Raw genomic sequence first — 24,472 nt, 5'->3', positions numbered from 1 at the left:
CCAGTCAGACTTGGGTTCTTTAGAAGTGGACACATGCAGTTACAACTCCATGTGGACCGACAGCATGGGTGGGTCCCAGGAAGCCACCGGCGGTACATAAATTTATCCCATTGCAGTGCCCAGCACAGCTGAGGTAATGTCAGGTTTAATGCAGGTTGGCTTCAGCCCACACTGCATGCCCCCGTCAGATAGGGGTTCTTTAGAAGTGTACACATGCAGTTACAACTCCGTGTGGACTGACAGCATGGGTGGCTCCCTGGAACCCACCGGCAGTTCATAAATGTATCCCATCGCAGTGCCCAGCACAGCTGAGGTAATGTCAGGTTTAATGCAGGTGGGCTAAGAATTACTAGAATTACACTGTAGGCGAGGGCCCAAAAAAATTGGTGTACCAACAGTACTAATGTACCTCAGAAAAATTGCCCATGCCCAACCAAGAGGGCAGGTGAAACCCATTAATCGCTTTGGTTAATGTGGCTTAATTTGTAACTAGGCGTGTAGGCAGCCCAGTTAAAATAAAAATTGGTTCAGGTGCAAGTTTCAACGCTTTAATGAGAATTGAAACGTATAAACATTGTTTACAAAAGTTATATGACTGAGCCTTGTGGGCCTAAGAAAAATTGCCCGTTCGGCGTGATTACGTGAGGTATCAGGAGGAGGAGGAGGATGAATATAATACACAGATTGATGAAGCTAAAAGGTCCCCGTTTTTTAATGGTGATAGAGAACGATACTTCCATATGTGGGTGCAGCCTACGTATTGTTTAGGTATCGCTGCTGTCCGCTGGTGGAGAAGAGAAGTCTGGGGAAATCCAGGCTTTGTTGATCTTTATGAGTGTAAGCCTGTCGGCACTGTCGGTTGACAAGCGGGTACGCTTATCCGTGATGATTCTCCCAGCCGCACTAAACACCCTCTCTGACAAGACGCTAGCCGCAGGACAAACAAGCACCTCCAGGGCATACAGCGCGAGTTCAGGCCACGTGTCCAGCTTCGACACCCAGTAGTTGTAGGGAGCAGAGGCGTCACGGAGGACGGTCGTGCGATCGGCTACGTACTCCCTCACCATCATTTTACAGTGCTCCCGCCGACTCAGCCTTGACTGGGGAGCGGTGACGCAGTCTTGCTGGGGAGCCATAAAGCTGGCAAAGGCCTTGGAGAGTGTTCCCCTACCTGTGCTGTACATGCTGCCTGATCTCCACGCCTCCCCTGCTACCTGGCCCTCGGAACTGCGCCTTCGGCCACTAGCGCTGTCGGATGGGAATTTTACCATCAGTTTGTCCACCAGGATCCTGTGGTATAGCATCACTCTCGAACCCCTTTCCTCTTCGGGTATGATAGTGGAAAGGTTCTCCTTATACCGTGGGTCAATCAGTGCGTACACCCAGTAATCTGAAGTAGCCAGAATGCGTGTAACGCGAGGGTCACGAGAAAGGCATCCTAACATGAAGTCAGCCATGTGTGCCAGGGTACCTGTACGCAACACATGGCTGTCCTCACTAGGAAGATCACATTCAGGATCCTCCTCCTCCTCATGCCATACACGCTGAAAGGATAACAGGCAAGCAGCATGGGTACCCTCAGCAGTGAGCCAAGTTGTCTCTTCCCCCTCCTCCTCATGCTCCTCCACCTCCTCCTCCTCCTCCTCAACACGCTGAGATATAGACAGGAGGGTGCTCTGACTATCCAGCGACATACTGTCTTCCCCCGCCTCCGTTTCCGAGCGCAAAGCGTCTGCCTTTATGCTTTGCAGGGAACTTCTCAAGAAGCATAGCAGAGGAATGGTGACGCTAATGATTTCAGCATCACTGCTCACCATCTGGGTAGACTCCTCAAAGTTTCCAAGGACCTGGCAGATGTCTGCCAACCAGGCCCACTCTTCTGTAAAGAATTGAGGGGGCTGACTCCCACTACGCCGCCCATGTTGGAGTTGGTATTCCACTATAGCTCTACGCTGCTCATAGAGCCTGGCCAACATGTGAGCGTAGAGTTCCACCGTGTGGGCACGTCGCAAAGCAGTCGGTGCACTGGCAGATTAAACCGATGTTGCAGGGTGCGCAGGGTGGCAGCGTCCGTCTTGGACTTGCGGAAATGTGCGCTGAGCCGGCGCACCTTTCCGAGCAGGTCTGACAAGCGTGGATAGCTTTTCAAAAAGCGCTGAACCACCAAATTAAAGACGTGGGCCAGGCATGGCACGTGCGTGCGGCTGCGAGCTGCAGAGCCGCCACCAGATTACGGCCGTTGTCACACACGACCATGCCCGGTTGGAGGCTCAGCGGCGAAAGCCAGCGGTCGGTCTGCTCCTTCAGACCCTGAAGCAGTTCATGGGCCGTGTGCCTCTTCTCTTCTAAGCTGAGTGGTTTCAGCACGGCCTGCTGACGCTTGCCCACCGCTGTGCTGCCACGCCGCGCGACACCGACTGCTGGCGACGTGCTGCTGACACATCTTGATTGCGAGACAGAGGTTGCATAGGAGGAGGAGGAGGGTGGTTTAGTGGAGCAAGCATACACCGCCGCAGATACCAGCACCGAGCTGGGGCCCGCAATTCTGGGGGTGGGTAGGACGTGAGTGGTCCCAGGCTCTGACTCGGTCCCAGCCTCCACTAAATTCACCGAATGTGCCATCAGGGAGATATAGTGGCCCTGCCCGCCTGTGCTTGTCCACGTGTCCGTTGTTAAGTGGACCTTGGCAGTAACCGCGTTGGTGAGGGCGCGTACAATGTTGCGGGAGACGTGGTCGTGCAGGGCTGGGACGGTACATCGGGAAAAGTAGTGGCGACTGGGAACTGAGTAGCGCGGGGCCGCCGCCGCCATCATGTGTTTGAAAGCCTCCGTTTCCACAACCCTATACGGCAGCATCTCCAGGCTGATAAATTTGGCTATGTGCACGTCTAACACTTGAGCGTGTGTGTGCGTGGCGGCGTACTTGCGCTTGCGCTCAAACACTTGCGCTAGCGACGGCTGGACGGTGCACTGACAGACATTGGTGGATGGGGCCGAGGACAGAGGAGGTGAGGGTGTGGGTGCAGGCCAGGAGACGGTAGTGCCTGTGTCCTGAGAGGGGGGTTGGATCTCAGTGGCAGGTTGGGGCACAGGGGGAGAGGCAGTGGTGCAAACCGGAGGCGGTAAACAGCCTTCGTCCCACCTTGTGGGGTGCTTGGCCATCATATGCCTGCGCATGCTGGTGGTGGTGAGGCTGGTGGTGGTGGCTCCCCGGCTGATCTTGGCGCGACAAAGGTTGCACACCACTGTTCGTCGGTCGTCTGCACTCTCAGTGAAAAACTGCCAGACCTTTGAGCACCTCGGCCTCTGCAGGGTGGCATGGCGCGAGGGTGCGCTTTGGGAAACAGTTGGTGGATTATTCGGTCTGGCCCTGCCTCTACCCCTGGCCACCGCACTGCCTCTTCCAACCTGCCCTGCTGCTGCACTTGCCTCCCCCTCTGAAGACCTGTCCTCAGTAGGCGTAGCAAACCAGGTGGGGTCAGTCACCTCATCGTCCAGCTGCTCTTCCTCCGAATCCTCTGTGCGCTCCTCCCTTGGACTTACTGCCCTTACTACTACCTGACTGATAGACAACTGTGTCTCATCGTCATCGTCCTCCTCACTCACTGAAAGCTCTTGAGACAGTTGCCGGAAGTCCCCAGCCTCATCCCCTAGACCCCGGGAACTTTCCAAAGGTTGGGCATCAGTCACGACAAACTCCTCCGGTGGGAGTGGAACCATTGCTGTCCATTCTAGGCCGGGGCCCGAGAACAGTTCCTGAGAGTCTGCCTGCTTCTCAGAATGTGTCATTGTAATGGAGTGAGGAGGCTGGGAGGAAGGAGGAGCAGCAGCCAGAGGATTCAGAGTTGCAGCAGTGGACGGCGCAGAAGTCTGGGTGGTCGATAGATTGCTGGATGCACTTTCTACCATCCACGACAGGACCTGCTCACACTGCTCATTTTCTAATAAAGGTCTACCGCGTGGACCCATTAATTGTGAGATGAATGTGGGGACGCCAGAAACGTGCCTCTCTCCTAATCCCGCAGCAGTCGGCTGCAATACACCTGGATCAGGAGCTCGGCCTGTGCCCACACCCAGATTTGGGCTTCCGCGTCCTCGCCCGCGTCCACGTCCTCTAGGCCTACCCCTACCCCTCAGTATGCTGTATTACCAGTAGTGCAGAAACAGAACGCTGTAATTAAATGTGCCGCTTATTGGCCTATGGTTGGAGGCTGACTTCGCTTACAGCAGAGCCAGGAAAGAATTTTGCGCAGGCCTGCTGTAACACTTAGCTGGCTGCGTATGAATTAGGACAACTACCCCCAGCAGAGAAGCAGTACACTGAGAACGGTCACAGGCAGCCCAAATAGATTTTTTTCCCCAAATTTTTTTGGAAAAGCCCACTGCCTATATAGACTGTATATGTCTTTTACTGTCCCTGCCTCACCACTACTGGCCCTGGACTATGTAAAATTACTGCAGACTGTTTCACTCTGGACAAGATCACAGCGGTGATCTAAGAGGCAACGCAGAGCCAGGAAAGAATTTTGCGCAAGCCTGCTGTAACACTTAGCTGGCTGCGTATGAATTAGGACAACTACCCCCAGCAGAGACGCAGTACACTGAAGACGGTCACAGGCAGCCCAAATAGATTTTTTTTCCCAATTTTTTTTGGAAAAGCCCACTGCCTATATAGACTGTATATGTCTTTCACTGTCCCTGCCTCACCACTACTGGCCCTGGACTATGTAAAATTACTGCAGACTGTTTCACTCTGGACAGGATGACAGCGGTGATGTAAAAGGTAACGCAGAGCCAGGAAAGAATTTTGCGCAAGCCTGCTGTAACACTTAGCTGGCTGCGTATGAATTAGGACAACTACCCCCAGCAGAGACGCAGTACACTGAGGACGGTCACAGGCAGCCCAAATAGATTTTTTTTCCCAAATTTTTTTGGAAAAGCCCACTGCCTATATAGACTGTATATGTCTTTCACTGTCCCTGCCTCACCACTACTGGCCCTGGACTATGTAAAATTACTGCAGGACGCAATGCTCTGGACGCAATGCTCTGCAGAGCCGATATACAAAAAAAAAAAAATGTGCAACACTGCAAAAAGCAGCCTCAACAGTACTGCACACGGTTAGATGTGGCCCTAAGAAGGACCGTTGGGGTTCTTGAAGCCTAAAATCAATCCTAACACTCTCCCTATTACAGCTCCGGCATCAGCAGCACTTTCCCTGATCTCTGTCAGAATGCATCTGTGGCGAGCCGCCGGAGGGGCCGATTTATATACTCGGGTGACACCTGATCTCGCCAGCAACTCACTACAGGGTGGTGTTATAGGGCTTGAATGTCGCAGGGGGAAGTTGTAATGCCTTCCCTGTCTTTCTATTGGCCAGAAAAGCACGCTAACGTCTCAGAGATGAAAGTGAAAGTAACTCGAACATCGCGTGGTGCTCGCCTCTAGTAACGAGCATCTCGAACACGCTAATACTCGAACGAGTATCAAGCTCGGACGAGTACGTTCGCTCATCTCTAATTAGAATCCCCAAACATGTTGCAAACAAACTGCTTAATTAGTCAGTGCTCTATGGGCTCTGCACCTTTCACTGTCACAATTTTCTGCCAGATAGAGAATATAGTGACTTGCATTTGTGAGGAAATTTTGTGGGAGATCTGTGGTTGACTGCGACTGTCACTGTGGTTGTCCAGTTCACTAGAATGGTACTGAGCTGCAGTACTAGGCACAGTTTTTTTGACCTATGGAGTATCCCATGATCAAAATTGATGGCCAATTCTAAGGAAATGATTGTTTAGCACTTTGCAGTCCAAATATCCAGTTTTTCCCCCGTATCAACCTCTATAGTATGGCAACCATTTAGAACATCTAAGAATGACAGGTCATTTTATAAGTATTTTTCACAGAAAGGGTTTAGTCTATCCCTCTTTAAAACATAACCTTTATTGCTAAAAAATATATAAAAAGGATTTTTTGGATCCTAAAACAGACACAGATATACACAAAAAGATTCAATAGAGCGTGACCCCCGTAATGTCCTGGAAAATGTGAATCAAATCCGGTATCTGGGAAGAGGGTTTTGCGAGAAAAAGCCCCCTTGACGGGTAAGTAGGCCCTATAACCCAGTATCCATACAGTCTTTTAATGGCTGGGAAACCTTCAGGGGTCCCTTTAGAACGGTCAAGTTCCTAGCTTGTATGTACTTATTTATAGAGAGACAGCTAACAAGCTAATCGAGGGAAGAGGTTGTGCTGCAAAAAACGGTGCACAGTTTCCTCTTATATATGTTGCTGTCTAATTATCCACTTATCTTGGACATATATCACCACATAAGGGACCATTAATTCCCAGATATCGATGCATGTGCCAAGAAAAAAAGGAATGGTGGAGATGCCGTGGTCACAGCCACGCAAGTCCCTATGTTCCTTGTGGTAAAATCAGCAAGAAAGAAAAACGGAAAAGATCCTGACCAATTTCAATCAGGTTCTAAGAAGTTCTATGATTCAGAGGTGCATAGGTTCTACGCGTTTCCGCTACAAATCACATAGCTTCCTCAGGAACCCAAAGAAACAAGTATCAATATTTAGAATAAAAAGCTGAGCTGGTGGACTCCCAATTATAGAGAGTACCACCTGAGTGAGGAGATAGTCGATCCTACAACTAGGTTTAGTAAGCACAATTAGCCCAGTATTCCCCTCAAGCAAACGCAGGAACAAAACAAAACAAAAAAACAGCAGCAGCACTAGCCTCTGTGGTAGGCACCAGCTACTATCTCCTCACTCAGGCGGTACTCTCTATAATTGGGAGTCCACCAGCTCAGCTTTTTATTCTAAATATTGATACTTGTTTCTTTGGGTTCTTGATGAAGCTACGTGATTTGTAGCGGAAACGCGTAGAACCTATGCACCTCTGAATCATAGAACTTTATGTTTTAGTAGATAACCAACAGCACTAAAATGGGAAAAATACCCTCTCAAAGGGAGGCTTTGGGGCTGCACAGTCACAACCGGAAGATGGACCACTATCTTCCTTGATGCAACGTGATATCCAGATATAGTGACAGCAGCTCAAATCCAGGTGCAATAAAAGAATTTTCTTTATTCCATCAGTAAAATCTGCAACGTTTCGGCCATTGCAAGGCCATATCACGTTGCATTTTAGCAATAAAAGTTATGTTTTAAAGAGGGATAGACTAAACCCTTTCTGTGAAAAGTATTATTGACATCTAGGTGTTTACCCTGCTACTGTGAACCCCCCCCCCCCCCGTCATTTTATACATACAGTAAAACCTCTTCAAAAGAGCACTTCTTAGATGAGAGCATCCTGATATAGACCAATTTTTTATGTAATTGATTTTCAAATTCTCTAATAAGCTATACATTAATCTCTCCTTTTGAAAAAAAAAACCATACAGACCTGTGTTCTTAAAGTACAATTTTTGGTTGTTTTCTCAAATAGGTTATATTGAATATGATTCTGAGACAACATAAACTACATCTCTTACTGCACTGTTATTTTCTTATTTATTCATTTTATTTTAATTTTAACCACTAACATTTTAACTGCACTCTTTACATCATTATTCCTTAAACTATATATGAAAGGGTTTACTAAAGGTGCAATAATAGTATACATGAGGGACAAAAACTTCTCCTCATTCATACCATAACTTGACCTTGGTCTCAAGTACATTACACTGGTTGACCCATAGAATAGAGCTACAACCATCAAGTGGGAGGTACAAGTTGAGAAAGCTTTTGTCCTCATCCCTGTAGAATGGTGCTTGATAATTGTCCAGATTATGTTTGCATATGAAATTACTGTCAATATAAAAGGTCCTAGAACAACAATAAAAGTGAGTATAAGCATGATAATTTCATTGAACTGTGTTTCAGTACAAGCCAAACTCATTAATGGTGGGATATCACAGTAAAAATTATTGATTCTATTGGAGTTACAGAATGGTAATGAAAATATGAGTGAGGTTTGTAGGATGCCAACTATTGTCCCAGTGATCCAAGAACCAATAACCAGCATGATGCAAATGACCCTCTTCATAATATTATTATATAGCAAGGGATGGCATATGGCATTATATCGATCATATGCCATGGCTGCCAGCATACAACATTCTGCACTGCCCATTAATAGAAAAATGCACATTTGCATGGCACATCCATAGAAAGTGATAGTCTTGTGTTGAGAGAGAAGATTGATCAGCATTTTGGGAACTATATTTAACAGATAACATATTTCTAACAAAGAGAAATTGGCAAGAAAGAAATACATAGGAGTGTGAAGATTTGGGCTGAATCTATACAAAAGAATTATAAACATATGAGCCAGCAGTGAAATGTTAAAGGTGCAGAAAAAGACCGCGAGGAGGACATACTGGACTTGGAGGACATCAGAAAATCCAACAAGAATGAATTCATGTAGTCTTGTAAAGTTTCTTCTTTCCATTTTGATTATATCAACAATGACAAAAAAGTGTACCTATAAAAGAAAACTATGTTTAGAGAACATCATAGGTTCATTTAACAAAGATTAACGCTACAAGAAGACAAATGCAATTTAGCCTGAAGTTTTTGTGGAATTTAACAGGATGACAAAATTTACATACAATGCATTCAGACAGTCTTCAGGCCCTTTCACTTTTCTTTTACATTTTGTCATATTGTGGCCTTGTGCAAAAAGTGAAAAACAGAATGTTCAACATCCTTGTAAATTTAAAAGAAAATAAAAAACTAGCATTGGCATAAGTGTATAGACCCTGTACTCCGTTCTTAATTGAAGCACCTTTGACAATGATTACAGCCTCCAGTCTTCTTGGGTATGATGTATACACACCTGGAATTGTGAATTTCTGTAATTCTTCTCTGCAAACACTCTTAAGCCCTGTTAGGTTGAACAAGGATCGTCTGTAAATCCCATTTTAAGGTCTCTCCAGAGACAGCTCAGTCTGGGCAAAAATGAGACAACTTGGTCTAGGCATAAACGTGTGCAGCTGGGCAAAGAACAAGACTGGGGGTACTAGCTGATTGTAGACTTAACTGGAGCAATCCATGCCAGTTAGCTGCTGAAAAGGCAAATAAAGTTTTTGGGTGCATTAAAAGAGGTATAGGGGCGATCAGGTTTTCATTAAAAAATATTTGTACTTTGATCCGAGTAGATGAAAAGCTGAATGAAGCAGTCTACCTGTCACTGCCACTATGCTTCACTGTAGGGATTGTATTGGGCAGGTAACCTGGTTTTCTCCAGATATAATGCTTAGAATTGAGGCTAAAAAAGGTTAAATTTTGGTTTCATCAGATTGCAAAATCTGTTTCTCAAGGTCAGAGAGTCTTTAGGCGCTTTTTTGCAAGCTCTAGGTAGTCTTTCGTGTGTATTTTACTAAGCAGAGGCTTCTTTCTGGCTGCTCTGTCATAAAACCCATATTAATGCAGTGATGGCTGACCTTCTGGAGTTTCTCCCATCTGCACACAATATTCTAGAGGCTCAGTTAGAGTGACCATTAGGTTCTTAGGGACCTTTCTTATCAAGGTACCGTCTACACTGATTACTTAGTTTGGTGGGTTTGCAAGCTCTAGGTAGAGTTGTGGTTGTTCCAGAATTCTTTCAAAAATAATTTATTGAGACTACTATGTTCTTGGAAACTTTCAGAGCAGCAGAACTTTTTGGAGGTTTCTTCAGATCTGTGCCTCCACAAAATCCTGTCTCTGAGCTTTAGAGGCAGTTCTTTCCTCCTCATGTCTTGGTATTGGCTCTGCTATGCATTGCAAGCTGTGATACCTTATACAGACAACAGAATTGCTTTTACAATTGTGTCCAATCAACTGAGTTTACCACAGGGGAACTCCAACCAAGGTGTAGAAACATCTTAAAGATCATTGAGAGAAATGTGAGGCCCCCAAAGCTAAATTTCAAGTGTCATAAAAAAAGGTCTGAACATGTTAATGCCAAATGTTACTTATATGTTTTATAAATGAATAAAAATTTTGAATATTCTATGTTCACTTTGTCATTATGAGGTATTGAGCGCAGAATGATATGGGAAAAGTTTTTCTTTAATTTGGTCTAGACCACAACATAACAAAATGAAAAAAGTAAAAGGTTCTAAAGACTTTTCAAATGGAAGGAATTATATTTTTATCATAAACGAGTCAGTAAAAAAGATGCATTCTAATCAGATCTGCTTAAAGATATTTAAATACAAATACAGGATAACATTTTATTAATTTTACTGGCTTTTATACAATTTGTAAACTTTATAAAAAATTTGAAAATTAAAACTTGAGTAAATAAAAAATAACTAGAAAAATAGAACCAAATATTGAAAAAGGGGAAACATAAAGATTACTTTTCCTTATTTTCACAGTATTTTCTGGTTTTGTTAAACAAATAATTAGGTTGATCTTGGTGACAATATGTAGTATTATTATTATATCTTTAAACTTCTACATTTCTCAGAGAAGAAAAGCAAAACAGACACCATTTATAAGGTTTTTCTTTTGGAACGAGTGTCTACAGTGTAAGTGGCTTGACAATACAGAGTCCAGTCTCAACAAATACAGATCACCTATTGCTGTATTTCAGGATGTACAGAGGTGCTAGGCAACATGAGATAAAGTACACATTGAAAGTATTCCAACAGTCACATAGTGAGTACTAAAATTGCTTCTTTTTCTTTTATTAGTCAATATTAAAATCCAGGCTTCAATCTTGCGCTGTTTTTCTAAAAAAAAAAAAGAAGTAACTTTATTCCTTGATAAATGGGTGCAGAAAACCTTTTGCATATATACAGACTTTACTGGTATCACAGAGAAGGAGTCTAAAAAATAACTTTTATTGGTTCTATTAAAATATAAGCTAGACCAATGGATAACCACACAACAGACAACAAACAAAGCCGGTTCTCCCCTTGTCCAATAATGGACCTTGGGAAGGATAACTGGAATCTACACAACATCAAAACACTTCTTCCATTTACAGTATAGCAAGGAGGGCAATCTTGTGCTCCTTCACTTAGTGCATACTTTGTTTGTTGTCTGTTGTGTTTGTCCATCAACCTAGTTTATATTATAATAGAACCAATAAAAGTTATTTTTTAGACTCTTTCTCTGTGATAGTGACGTACCCAAAAGAGTTTCTTCGCCCATCTGTGAAAGCTCTGGTAATTGAAGACTAGAAGTTAGTGACTTGGAAATACAACAGCAGATATTTGTCATTAGAAGAACTCTGTTGGGCATGTTAAGTGTTTCAATATGTTAGGGATTATATTGACTCCTTTATCAGGATGAACCATGATACTTACAGTGAGTGTAGCGGATCATTAAAAAAAACTTGACATTTTCTCTCCTCTTTGGCCTACATAATATATTGATACTTCATGGGTTCCTAAACCTAGCAAAAGGAATTAAATCAATCTCAAAACATATTGCAAATAAAGGACATTTAATCACAAAACACATTCTGCTGACATCTCCATTTCTTACCTTCACTTTTTAGTAAACGCTCTATAGATAATGCACCTTTTGTTTTCCCCTTCAATGATTTCTCTAAAGGTCTGTTGATCATATAAAGTGAAACGTCTAATTATATGCCAAGAGGTGAATTGCATAATGAATTTCTGAACTACGATTTTAGAAAATATGTATTTAAAATGTTCACATAAGAATTATACTAAGTATAATGAACTTCTGGAAATAATATTTTCTGAACACTTTTAATGTAAATGTTTAATTTTATGAATTATTTCATACTAATGAAATACTATAGACACATATGCTTTATGCATTGAGTCTCTTCTAAATAGAAATATTGTGACAGAATATGATTAATATATACTATTATAAAATCCCACTGTGCATTTTAATGATTGAACAATTTGGCGATTTAATAAACCATTAGATACAAGCAAAGCAAAACATCTCTATTTTTAGTTTTTATTAATTTAGTGGTCAGTGATATAATTGTCTCCAATCAAAATTTTCTTCATTCTAAAATAAAAGGTCTCATTCATTTTACTATGCCATGGCTAGGATATAGAATGTGGGTGAGGGATTACAAATGCCATGGTAGATGTTTTCCTTCCACAGTTGCCTTTCTTATTATGCCCCTTCACTGTCAACTGTCATAGTCTTGGAGTCAGATAGGAACTCTCAAATGTTGATCCGGAGATTATTCTGACTGCTATTATAGAGTCAGGAAGGAATTTTTTTCTACCAAATGGGGTATAGGCATCTGCCTTATTGGGGATTTTCTTGCCTTCCTCTGGATAAACAAGGGGGTGGGGGATGGACATCTGTTTTTTTCAGCCTTGCATACTACGTTAGCTTACTATTTAGGAATACCCGGCAGCCATGTAAAGAGGAATGCCCATTGGTAATCACTTACCTGTCACAGGAGCAGACATCCCTCCTGGGATCCTTGTGGAGTTTTCTTCTGTCTGCTCACATGGTCTGGGAGCTGGTATTGCTGGCTTTATCGTTCACTCAGCTGCAGGTTTCCGCCCACTCCAGAATCGGCACCAGAAGCTGCAGAGATGCTGGAGCTCTGCCTCCTGGTAAGGCACCTCTGGGCTTCTTGTGCTCTGGCTTCTCCCCGGTGTGGGGTGTAGGGCATAGAGTGGGCACTGCTGTCAGAGGTCAGAGTGGGGAGATTGCTGCCTCCTGAGTGTGCAGCTCTCAACACTCTGCAGCTGTGGTGCTTGACACACTCAGCCCCGTAGTGTGTAAGGAATGAATAAAGAATGGAGACTACTCTCTCCAATGGTTTGGAGCCTAGAACTCCAGGTGTGGGGAGTTTAAATAAAGGCCTATGATATCTCTATTGTTTTCATTCCTCATCTGACTTTCTGCATAATCAGAGCCCATGTTGTTTATTGTTCATTATTGACCATTTGATCATCTTTAAACTTTTTGTGTACCCTAAACACTATTGATCTACACAATACATACAAGTGATTACTATTCATATAGACGTTCTACTACAATATAGAAGTGGATGTCTGTGTTTACCAAGGTCTGTTTTTTATACCAACACTATAAGCTCACATAAAGCCATGGTTGAGTAGACTCCTCAAAGTTTCCAAGGACCTGGCAGATGTCTGCCAACCAGGCCCACTCTTCTGTAAAGAATTGAGGAGGCTGACTCCCACTACGCCGCCCATGTTGGAGTTGGTATTCCACAATAGCTCTACGCTGCTCATAGAGCCTGGCCAACATGTGGAGCGTAGAGTTCCACCGTGTGGGCACGTCGCACAACAATCGGTGCACTGGCAGATTAAACCGATGTTGCAGGGTCCGCAGGGTGGCAGCGTCCGTCTTGGAGTTGCGGAAATGTGCGCTGACGCGGCGCTCCTTTCTGAGCAGGTATGACAAGTGTGGGTAGCTTTTCAGAAAGCGCTGAACCACCAAATTAAAGACATGGGCCAGGCATGGCACGTGCGTGAGGCTGCCGAGCTGCAGAGCCTCCACCAGGTTACGGCCGTTGTCACACACGACCATGCCCGGTTGGAGGCTCAGCGGCGCAAGCCAGCGGTCGGTCTGCTCTGTCAGACCCTGCAGCAGTTCGTGGGCCGTGTGCCTCTTCTCTCCTAAGCTGAGTAGTTTCAGCACGGCCTGCTGACGCTTGCCCACCGCTGTGCTACCGTGCCGCGCGACACCGACTGCTGGCGACGTGCTGCTGCTGACACATCTTGATTGCGAGACAGAGGTTGCGTAGGAGTAGGAGGAGGAGGAGGGTGGTTTAGTGGAGGAAGCATACACCGCCGCAGATACCACCACCGAACTGGGGCCCGCAATTCTGGGGGTGGGTAGGACGTGAGCGGTCCCAGGCTCTGACTCTGTCCCAGCCTCCACTAAATTCACCCAATGTGCCGTCAGGGAGATATAGTGGCCCTGCCCGCCTGTGCTTGTCCACGTGTCTGTTGTTAAGTGGACCTTGGCAGTAACCGCGTTGGTGAGGGCGCGTACAATGTTGCGGGAGACGTGGTCATGCAGGGCTGGGACGGCACATCGCGAAAAGTAGTGGCAACTGAGTAGCGCGGGGCCGCCGCCGCCATCATGCTTTTGAAAGCCTCCGTTTCCACAAGCATATACGGCAGCATCTCCAGGCTGATCAATTTGGCAATGTGCACGTTTAACGCTTGAGCGTGCGGGTGCGTGGCGGCGTACTTGCGCTTGCGCTCAAACAGTGGCGCTAGCGACGTCTGGATGCTGCGCTGAGAGACATTGCTTGATGGGGCCGAGGACAGCGGAGGTGAGGGTGTGGGTGCAGGCCGATAGGCACTCGTGCCTGTGTCCTCAGAGGGGGGTTGGATCTCAGTGGCAGGTTGGGGCACAGGGGGAGAGGCAGTGGTGCAAACCGGAGGCGGTGAACGGCCTTCGTCCCACCTTGTGGGGTGCTTGGCCATCATATGCCTGCGCATGCTGGTGGTGATGGCTCCCCAGCTGATCTTGGCGCGACAAAGGTTGCACACCACTGTTCGTCGGTCGTCAGGCGTCTCTGTGAAAAACTGCCACACCGTAGAGCACCTTGACCTCTGCAGGGTGGCATGGCGCAAGGGGGCGCTTTGGGAAACAGTTGGTGGATTATTCGGTCTGGCCCTGCCTCTACCCCTGGCCACCGCACTAGCTCGGCCTGTGCCCACACCCTGACTTGGGCCTCCGCGTCCTCGCCCGCGTCCACGTCCTCTAGGCCTACCCTCAGCATGGTGTATTACCAGTAGTGCAGAAACAGAACGCTGTAATTAAATGTGCCGCTTATTGGCCTGTGGTTGGAGGCTGACTTCGCTTACGGAACGCCAGGAAATTATTTTGCGCAAGCCTGCTGTAACACTTAGCTGGCTGCGTATGAATTAGGAGGACAACTACACCCAGCACAGACCCAGAACACTGAGGACAGTCACAGGCAGCCCAAATAGATTTTTTTCCCCAAATGTTTTTGCAAAGGCCCACTGCCTATATTTAATAAATATGTCTTTTGTCCCTGCGTCACCACTACTGGCCCTGGAGTATGTAAAATAACTGCAGACTGTTGCACTGTGGACTGGAATACAGCGGTGATGTAACAGCCAACACAGAGCCAGGAAATAATTTTGCGCAAGCCTGCTGTAACACTTAGCTGGCTGCGTATGAATTAGGACAACTACACCCAGCACAGACCCAGAATACTGAGGACAGTCACAGGCAGCCCAAATAGATTTTTTTCCCCAAATGTTTTTGCAAAGGCCCACTGCTATATTCAATAAATATATGTCTTCTGTCCCTGCCTCACAATATATGTCTTCTGTCCCTGCCTCACCACCACTACTGGCCCTGGAGTATGTATAATTACTGCAGGGCGCAATGCTCTGCACGGCCGATATACAAAAAAAAAAAAAAGTGCAACACTGCAAAAAGCAGCCTCCACACTACTGCACATGGTTAGATGTGGCCCTAAGAAGGACAGTTGAGTTTCTTGAAGCCTAAAATACTCCTAACACTCTTCCTATAGCAGCTCCGGCACCAACAGCACTTTCCCTCCTCTATGTCAAAACAAATCTGTGGCGAGCCGCGGGAGGGGCCGATTTTTATACTCGGGTGACACCTGATCTCGCCAGCCACGCACTGCAGGGGGGTGGTATAGGGCTTGAACGTCGCAGGGGGAAGTTGTAATGCCTTCCCTGTCTTTCTATTGGCCAGAAAAGCGCGCTAACGTCTCAGAGATGAAAGTGAAAGTAACTCGAACATCGCGTGGTACTCGTCACGAGTAACGAGCATTTCGAACACGCTAATACTCGAACGAGTATCAAGCTCGGACGAGTACGTTCGCTCATCTCTAAACATGACCATTCCAGTCACCTTTTGGAATTGTCAACATTACGGAACATTAGTGGACATTATTGGTTCATTTATTTGTGGACCAGGAGAACAATTCACTGGAGACTACTACTTTTCTACTCTCAATAACAGAAGCATTGTCATTCTTCCCAGAGCCTGTTATTACTAGTTAAAATGGGCCATAAATGTGTCAAATCTACAGCCCCTAGAAAGCTTACAGAGTTTTCTCCTTCTAGCCCAAACGGCACCAATGCAGATACGGATCCTTATGACCTTAGTCCGGAACCAGATCAGATAGCTGTGACACATCAGGAACACTGCTCTTCCATACAGCAATCCTCTACTGGCTCCTCTTCATCTGAAAATGCAAAAAATAACCCCACTTTCAAAGAAGTTACTAAAAGAGGTGTCCCAGGGGCGTGGCCAGCGACCGACATGAGCAGTCGCACGTGAGGAGAGCTCCCTAAGGGAAGCCTAAAATCCTGTCAAAATCCTGGCCTGAGTCAAATCCTAGGACCCCAGACACCATCCAGGACCTCCTAAATCCCGAGGGGACGTTGGGACCGCGTCCGGAGAAGATTGGAGTCTCCTGTGCCCATAACGGAGCCGCGGGCCGAGGAAGAGGGGGAGCGGCGCCATTGCCTGTTTTCCTGCGCTCGCCCCGACACTGACCTTCCTAGCCTCCTGTCTAAAGAGCCGGGTAAGGACCTGCGAGCCTGCTTCTGCTGGCTGAAGACCTGCCCGGCGAGCCTTCCCCGGGACCCGGTCGCCCCGCTCAAGCTGACCCTCCCCCCCAGATCACCGCCGGCTGGATCCCGGACCCCGAGACGGAGCGGCTTGCCCCCCCCCCCCGGGAGGGGGAAGAGTCTGCTGCGCTGAGGCGGAGGGGAGAGCCGCGGCTCGCAAGCCGCTCCAGCCGCCCCGCCGCCCCGAGACCTCCGCTGCCGCCTGCCCGCGCCATCGCGCAGACTGCACGGGAACCATCCCTCGGGCTGGGGAGCCCGCCCCGCGATATTGAGAGGAGCGGTGCCTGTTGCTGGGACCCCGGCCGGGTCCGCGGCTCGCTCCGACGTCCGGCCCCGAGCGACTGAGGACTCTCTGCAGCCGGCGGGGGATTAACCCTTCCCGGACGGGAGGGGCTGCCTGGCTCTCAGCCTCTGGACCTCTTCTCTCCATGCAGGGGCTGTGTGGGCAACACAGCTTGGTGGATCGTCCTGCAACATCCCACCACGGTCCCCCAGTGGGGCTGGACACCGCACAGAGCCCTGATCTAAGCCTTAGCGGCCGCTTCACCCGCAGACCGGCGGGCTGGGAGTCCTCCTGGCTGGTGCGGCTACCGGATAGACGGCCGCGGACCCGGCCGGAGCCGAGGCCAGCCTGACCATCACACCACTGTTCGGCTGCCTGCGGCCCAGCTCGCGACACCTGGCGGCCCCCGAAACCTCGCGCCGCGGTACTCTTCTTCCCCAACCCGGTCCTGCGGAGCCGGCAACTGAACTGTAAGTAACCAGCAGAGAGACAACGCACTCATCAAGAGACATTGATCCCTCCGGGAATATACACCGGGCAAATAGCCTACAACAATAGACCCCCTATTACCCCCCTGGGGGGAATAAAACATCTTTAGCTGTTGGCATTACTACATAACAACATCCGGGGGAGTGCGTGAGGAACGGACTACTTAAGCTCAAAATCCCGCCCGCCCGATCCTCTACCCGTGGCGAACAGTGTCGTGACAAGGAGTCAGCGCCACTTTCTAATTTTCTATTACAACTGGGCATAGACTCGACCAAATCCTATATAATTGCGTCCCCGGTCGCGGGACCTTCACCCTCTAACAACTACGGCAACCACATAACTGTAAGGACTGGATAGCTGATCACATCTAAATCCTACAAAGCCGCACCAAAACTGTCAGCTCTACCATAAGACGCCTGCCATAAGTCACTTCTCTCATATTCTTTATATCATACCACACTGAACGGGAAAAGACAGAAACTTTCGCTCCTTAACAACCAATATAAGTGCAAAATTACAAGGACTGTATAACCGTCAACATTTAAGTGTTGCAAAACCACGCCAAAACCACTGGAATTGCCCTCTAGACTTTACTATAATCAATAACCCTTGATACTTTATATACCACACTACGCTAAGCGGGAAAAGACCCCTACCCTCTAACAACCACTAACTGCATAACTGCAAAGACTCTTGCTGATAACATGTAAGTTCTGTAGGAGACGCATTAACCTATTGAAACCTAGGGTCTCGAGACGGAGAAGGGGAAGGGCCACTCACTTCCATAAACCACTGTACCAACTCAAGTTTTCCACCATGAGCACATGAGCCAAAAGTGGCTCGGCAGCAGAAAAGCTAAAAGAATTTGCTCATTCTAAGACCCCAGATCATACACTGCGGCCAGCACGACCCACCCAGATGAGGGAGCCCGAAGAAGAGAGCGGGCAGCCGCTGGAACCGACTATGCGACAGCTCCTCGAAGCAATTAATACCTGCAAGTCCTCTCTATCTAATAAAATAGAAGAGATAAAGTCTGACGTCTCGCTATTGAGACAAGACTTGCAGAACATGAGAGGTAGAATGCGGGAAATGGAAGATCGCATCTCCAACGCAGAAGACTCCTTACGCCCGCTCTCTGCGGCAGTTAAAAAAGCCACGCGAGTAGCAGAATATTGCCAATCCAAGACGGATGACCTAGAAAACAGGTCACGCCGTAACAATCTACGGATAATTGGCTTGCCCGAGAAGTCAGAAGGCTCCCACCCAGAAACATTCGCCGAAACCTGGCTGAAGTCTTTGCTAAGTGACGAAACCTTCTCCACGCACTTTGTAGTGGAAAGAGCCCACCGGGTCCCAACAAAACCACCGCAACCGGGAGCCCCCCCGCGCCCTTTCCTAGTGAGAATTCTGAACTGCAGAGATCGCGATGCGGCACTTCGTCAAGCTAGACTAAAGGGCCCGTTAAAGTATAATAACGCAATAATCTCTATATTCCCTGACTTTTCAGCCGAGCTACAAAAGCAAAGGGCCACATTCATAGACGCCAAAAGAAAGTTTAAAGACAGAAACATCCCTTACTCAATGGCGTACCCAGCCTGCTTACGTATCGTAGCCCAAGGAAAAGTGGTTTTTCTTCAATCTCCCACCGAGGCCTTGGAATGGCTGGATATGCACCCGCAAATACTGGAAGAAGATTGAACCCACAACATCTATGGCAGAACTCTGAACTCATAATCTTATGCGACTGATACCCCCCTGACCTATAGACGCTGAAGCATGGGGCGACAATATCTTTAAATTGCCAACAGATCTGGCAAACGCCCATGATCCTCTGTAGGCCACCGGGATATTTCCCCCCCCCCCCCCCCCCCCATACTAGAGGAACATCTGCTACTTCTATATAGATTGTAGCTAAATTGTTTTATTTTTGTTTGATGTTTTTGACATTTATGCCGAAATTAAGCGAAATGTCAGAGGTTAAAGGTTTAAAATGTTATCATCTGCTCTTCAACAATATTCTTAGCAGGTCTGCATCGACACAACTCCCCTCCTTACACCCACAGATCTTCCCCCCTTTTCCCTACCTCAGGGACACAGAGGCAACACTTCAAGCACATATCCACACAACTAGCAATGACTCTAAAATGTCTTAGTTGGAACGTCCGGGGTCTCGGCACCGCCCTTAAGCGAAGAGTGGTCTTCACATATATTCGACAAACTAACGCACACATTATAAGTTTGCAAGAGACCCATCTTATTAAAGAAAAGGCCGACACCCTAGCAAAGCCATGGGTGCAGTGGGCTGCCCACTCCTTCCACACCTCCTCCTCTAGGGGTGTCTCTGTGCTCATCCATAGGTCATTACGTTGGAACCCCATCAACATTCGCAGGGACCCCGAAGGAAGGTTTATATTCATATTCGGAGAAATAGACTCCAAACCTTACATTATCCTATCTATTTATAATCCACCTCATAATAACCTCCATCTTTTACAATCCGCTATAACATACGCTCATCAATGGCCCTCGGCGGGGGTGATTTGCCTAGGTGACTTTAATATGGTAATGGACTCAGCCGTAGACAGATTCCACATATCCCCTAACACGACCCCCACCCAAAGTTCTTCCCTTAAACAATTAATTGAAAGTATCGGCTGGATCGATCTCTGGCGATTCAAACACCCTGACGTGCGGGAGTTCACCTGTCATTCCCCGGGACATAGCGCACTGGCAAGGATTGACTATATATTTAGCTCAGCGGAACTGGCAATATTTCTTTCCAAAATCACGCACTGCCCACGCGGCATATCCGATCACAGCCCCATATTGTTAACGCTGAAATTCCCTCAACAAAATATAGTACCCACTTGGAGGCTCCATCCCTTTTGGTTGAAACTAATCGGACCAGACGATCAAGTGCCTTTCCATATATCCATGTTCTTAGAGGCCCACAGCGAGAATACCCACCCCGCTCTGAAATGGGACACCCTGAAGGCCTACGTAAGGGGATTCCTTAAGTCCGCCATCTCATACATTAAAAAATCGACAGCCCAGGCCGACAGAGAACTAGAAACCCAGACAATAGAGGCTGAAAAGATATACACATCCAACCCTATAGATGCCAACAAAACAGCCTGGCTTAGCCTACTTCGACTTCACAAACACCAAATATATGCTAAAGCTAAGCGCAAATTATTCTTTACCAAACAACATTATTTTGAACTGGGAAATCAATCCAGTCACCTACTGGCCAGCCTCATTAGGCGGGGAAATAAAACTAACGCGGTCCTTAAGATCAAAAACCAGGGCGGGGTGGAGCTGACTGACGGCCCATCTATCACAAATTGTTTTAAAGATTTTTATAGTAATCTGTACAACTCTTCCTCTCAAAGCACAGTGGCAGACGTCCTAAGCTACTTGGAAGATCTAAACTTCCCAACCTTATCCGTAGATCAGATTGAACTTCTGGAAGCTCCTATCACGTTAGAGGAGATCCAGCAGGTAATTAGATATATGGCCTCTAATAAATCACCCGGCCCAGATGGTCTCCCGATAGAAACATACCGGAAATATAGTGAACAACTAGCCCCACTACTACTTGAGACACTAAATCAAGCCCAAATAGACAATACCCTCCCACCCTCATTCTACAAAGCCTCCATAGTGGTGATACAGAAACCCGGAAAGGATCCGACAGACTGTGGCTCCTATCGCCCAATCTCACTGGTAAATGCCGATTACAAAATCCTAACCAAAATCCTAGCAACTAGACTAAATCAAGTGATTCTATCCATTGTCCATCCGGACCAGACGGGCTTCATGCCTGGGAAATCTACGACAATAAATATCCGTAGAGTCCAGACGACCATGCAACTGGGAAAACAACACAATATGCCCTGGGCCTTGGTCTCATTGGACATGGCAAAAGCCTTTGACTCACTGGAGTGGGCTTTTCTCGAGGCCTGTCTGGCCCGCTTTGGATTTGGACCCAAGTTCCAACCATGGATCAAAATCATATATAAATCCCCGAGCGCGAATGTAGTGGTAAATGGCATTCCATCACCCGAATTCCAACTGGCAAGAGGTACCCGACAGGAATGCCCTCTATCCCCGGCCCTATTTGCCATAGCCATTGAGGCGTTGGCGATACGTCTGAGAGACACCCCCAATGTAAAAGGTATTAGATGGACGGATCCCGAGAGTAAGGTCGGACTATACGCGGATGATACAATTCTTTTTCTATCAGACCCAATGAACTCATTTTCCCAAGCCATGACCCACATAGATAGGTTCTCCAGTTTCTCGGGTCTATACGTCAACTGGTCTGAATCGACAATCCTATACACAAACTCTAACCCCGGAAATGACCCCTGCGTAACTAAATATGGGCTAAAACCAGTCCAAACATTCAAATATTTGGGGATACTAATGCCGTATGACCACAATAACGCTATAGCAGAAAACATGGACCCGCTGTTGGACGACATAAAAAACACATTAAAAGGATGGACCAAACTACCGCTCTCTGTGGCAGGGCGCATAAATCTTATTAAAATGGCCATACAGCCTAAATGTTTGTATATACTACAGCACATGCCAGTAACAGTCCCCAAACGCTTCTTCCAGACATTAAACTCCCTGATCACCTCCTTTGTATGGAACTCCACTCGCTCCAAACTAAGTCTGTCGACACTACAAAGGCCAAAAAAGCAAGCCGGAATGGCCCTTCCGGACCTCCGACTCTATTATTTGGCAGGACAACTGAGAAATATACGGACCTGGGTCCTGAATAGGGAGCTGCCCATAGCAGACAAACAACTGGCAAAGCAAGTAAAAGGCAATAATCTTCTAAATTACCTAGAATTCCCGCAATACACTAACCCCTCCGACGTAGTCCCGCTTCATAGACTTGCCCTTGGGGTGTGGAGGGAGGTGAAGGCGCTGCAACAATACCGAGATACAATACCCGAGCTCTGCCTCTGGAATAACCCTGGCCTCATTGCCCTACAATCAATCCCAGATCCACAATATTGGATGGCTCAAGGGGTACACACACTAAACGACATATATACAGACGGAATATTTCCTACATTCACAGAACTACGCGACAAGCTGCAGGCCCCACATCTCCAACTATTCAGATTCTTCCAGCTAAGACACGCTCTAAACTCCCAATTCCCACCCACATCAACGCATGTATCCAAATTCCCTACAATCGGCATCCTCAAGTCTCAGGGACCCAGGGGGCTAATTTCGGCCCTATATACGCATCTCCTTTCGGCAAAAATAGCCCCTAATCCGCCTACAGCATACGACAAATGGAAACAAACTATTCCATCTCTTACACCTGAGGAATGGCAGGACATCTCTGAGTCCCACCTGGTAGTTTCCCCCGCTGTAAACAACAAATTAATCCAATTATACATAACCTATCAGGCTTACCTTACCCCTACCCGCCTATACAGAATGGGCACCTCATCCTCAAATGCTTTCCACAGATGCCGTCAACCAGACGCGAACTTCTGGCACCTGATATGGGAATGCCCCCCAGTTAATGAATACTGGGCGGAAATTACCAATCTTATAAACACATTACTACCTCCCCCGCTGACTATTGATCTAGACCCCAAGGTGGCGCTATTTGGCCTACTGGAGGAGGAGGTGTGGCCACACCACACCCGCACCTTTCTTGAAAAGGTCCTGTTCCTGGCCCGCAAGACAGTAGCCATGAAGTGGATGGCGGTGGAGGCTCCCTCTACCCTGCACTGGATACAAATGATAAACACCGTAATCTCTTACGAGAAGATCATTTACCAAAACAGAGGATGCCCGACCAAATTTGGGAAAGTATGGGGGATATGGATCGACTCCCATTCTACCTTACATATGGAATAACCTCGAATCCCGACTAACACCCCCCCCCCCTAGACAAGTGTCAGCAGACCTGCAATATAGTTCTTTTATCAAAACTGAAACAAATCAGAGCAGAACCGTTTTGGAAAAAGTTAAAAAAGTTTATTGTTGTCAAGTTATCCGAGGAATACAGTAATAAGTTATATTGATCCTAATAGAATGGAAATGTATATGCGTACAATGATATATCTAACAAAACTCTCTTTATTCTGTATTCTACAATGCCTTTGTTTTGTCAAAATAAAACGAATTTTAAAAAAAAAGAGGTGTCCTAGTTTCCCACAAACCTCCTCTGGGGGACCTTTCATTAAAAAAAGGATCACACCGTCACTATTAAAGATTTAAATGCAGAGAACCTCTTCTATACTTTACAATCATATCCAGGCACTGATAAGCCCTTAACCACTAACACATTGAAAGAGCTGCTCCTGTCTCTTAAAAAAATATATTTCTCGAGATATCCATAAGATGTCTTGTCAATTAAAATCTAATATTAACTATCTCACCACACGTACAGCTTATGTTGTACAAAAAATGGGCAAATTTTTTCTCTGCACATAACAATTTGGTGGACGCTCACAATGCTCTGGAGGAAGATGTCTTTGCCTATGTGAAAAAGTCACAGACCTTGAGGACAGAGCATGGAGAAATAATTTCAAATTTTCAGGGATCCTGAAATCTGTATCCTCTGCTGATATTCATTACTACTTACCCCAACTTTTCCAAACACTGCTTCCATCCTTATCTCCACTGGAATATGTTATTATCGATAGAGTACATAGATGTCTTAAAGCCTGCTCTGTTTCAGAAGCTGCTCTATAATACATCCTGGTTCAAATCCATTTTTACCAGATTAAAGATGGACTTCTAAATGAAGCGTAGCGAAGAGGATCTTTTTCGGCCTCTTACAATACTATATTAATGCTTCCTAAATAATCTTTGTCTGGTAACTTTGAAACTCCATAGACAATTTACTCTAGTCACTTCTGCTCATTGTGGTGCCAATATCAAGTACAAATTGGGCTTTTCTGCTAAACTCCTCATTTCAAGAAATGGAACATCTTATGTTGCAGCATCCATGGCAGATGAATTGTCCCTTCTGAAGAAATGGGACATTCCTGTTGACCAATCCGCACCTCCTTTAACGAGCAAGGCCCCACCTTGAATCATACAAAAATGGTCCTCAGCTGGCAAAAAATGGCCATCATTCTCAATCG

General features: G+C 46.5%; 1 protein-coding gene across 1 annotated transcript; it reads right to left on the bottom strand.

Moving 5' to 3' along the window:
• Positions 1-7,527: 7,527 nt before the first annotated feature.
• LOC136633538 (olfactory receptor 10AG1-like) lies at positions 7,528-8,463 on the bottom strand. The gene has a single exon (XM_066609298.1). The coding sequence runs from the start codon at positions 8,461-8,463 to the stop codon at positions 7,528-7,530; it is 936 nt and encodes a 311-aa protein (XP_066465395.1).
• Between the last annotated feature and the right edge of the window lie 16,009 nt (positions 8,464-24,472).

Source organism: Eleutherodactylus coqui, chromosome 6 (assembly GCF_035609145.1).
Source record: "Eleutherodactylus coqui strain aEleCoq1 chromosome 6, aEleCoq1.hap1, whole genome shotgun sequence".
NCBI lineage: Eukaryota > Metazoa > Chordata > Amphibia > Anura > Eleutherodactylidae > Eleutherodactylus > Eleutherodactylus coqui.
This window is presented reverse-complemented; position numbering and strand designations above follow the sequence as displayed.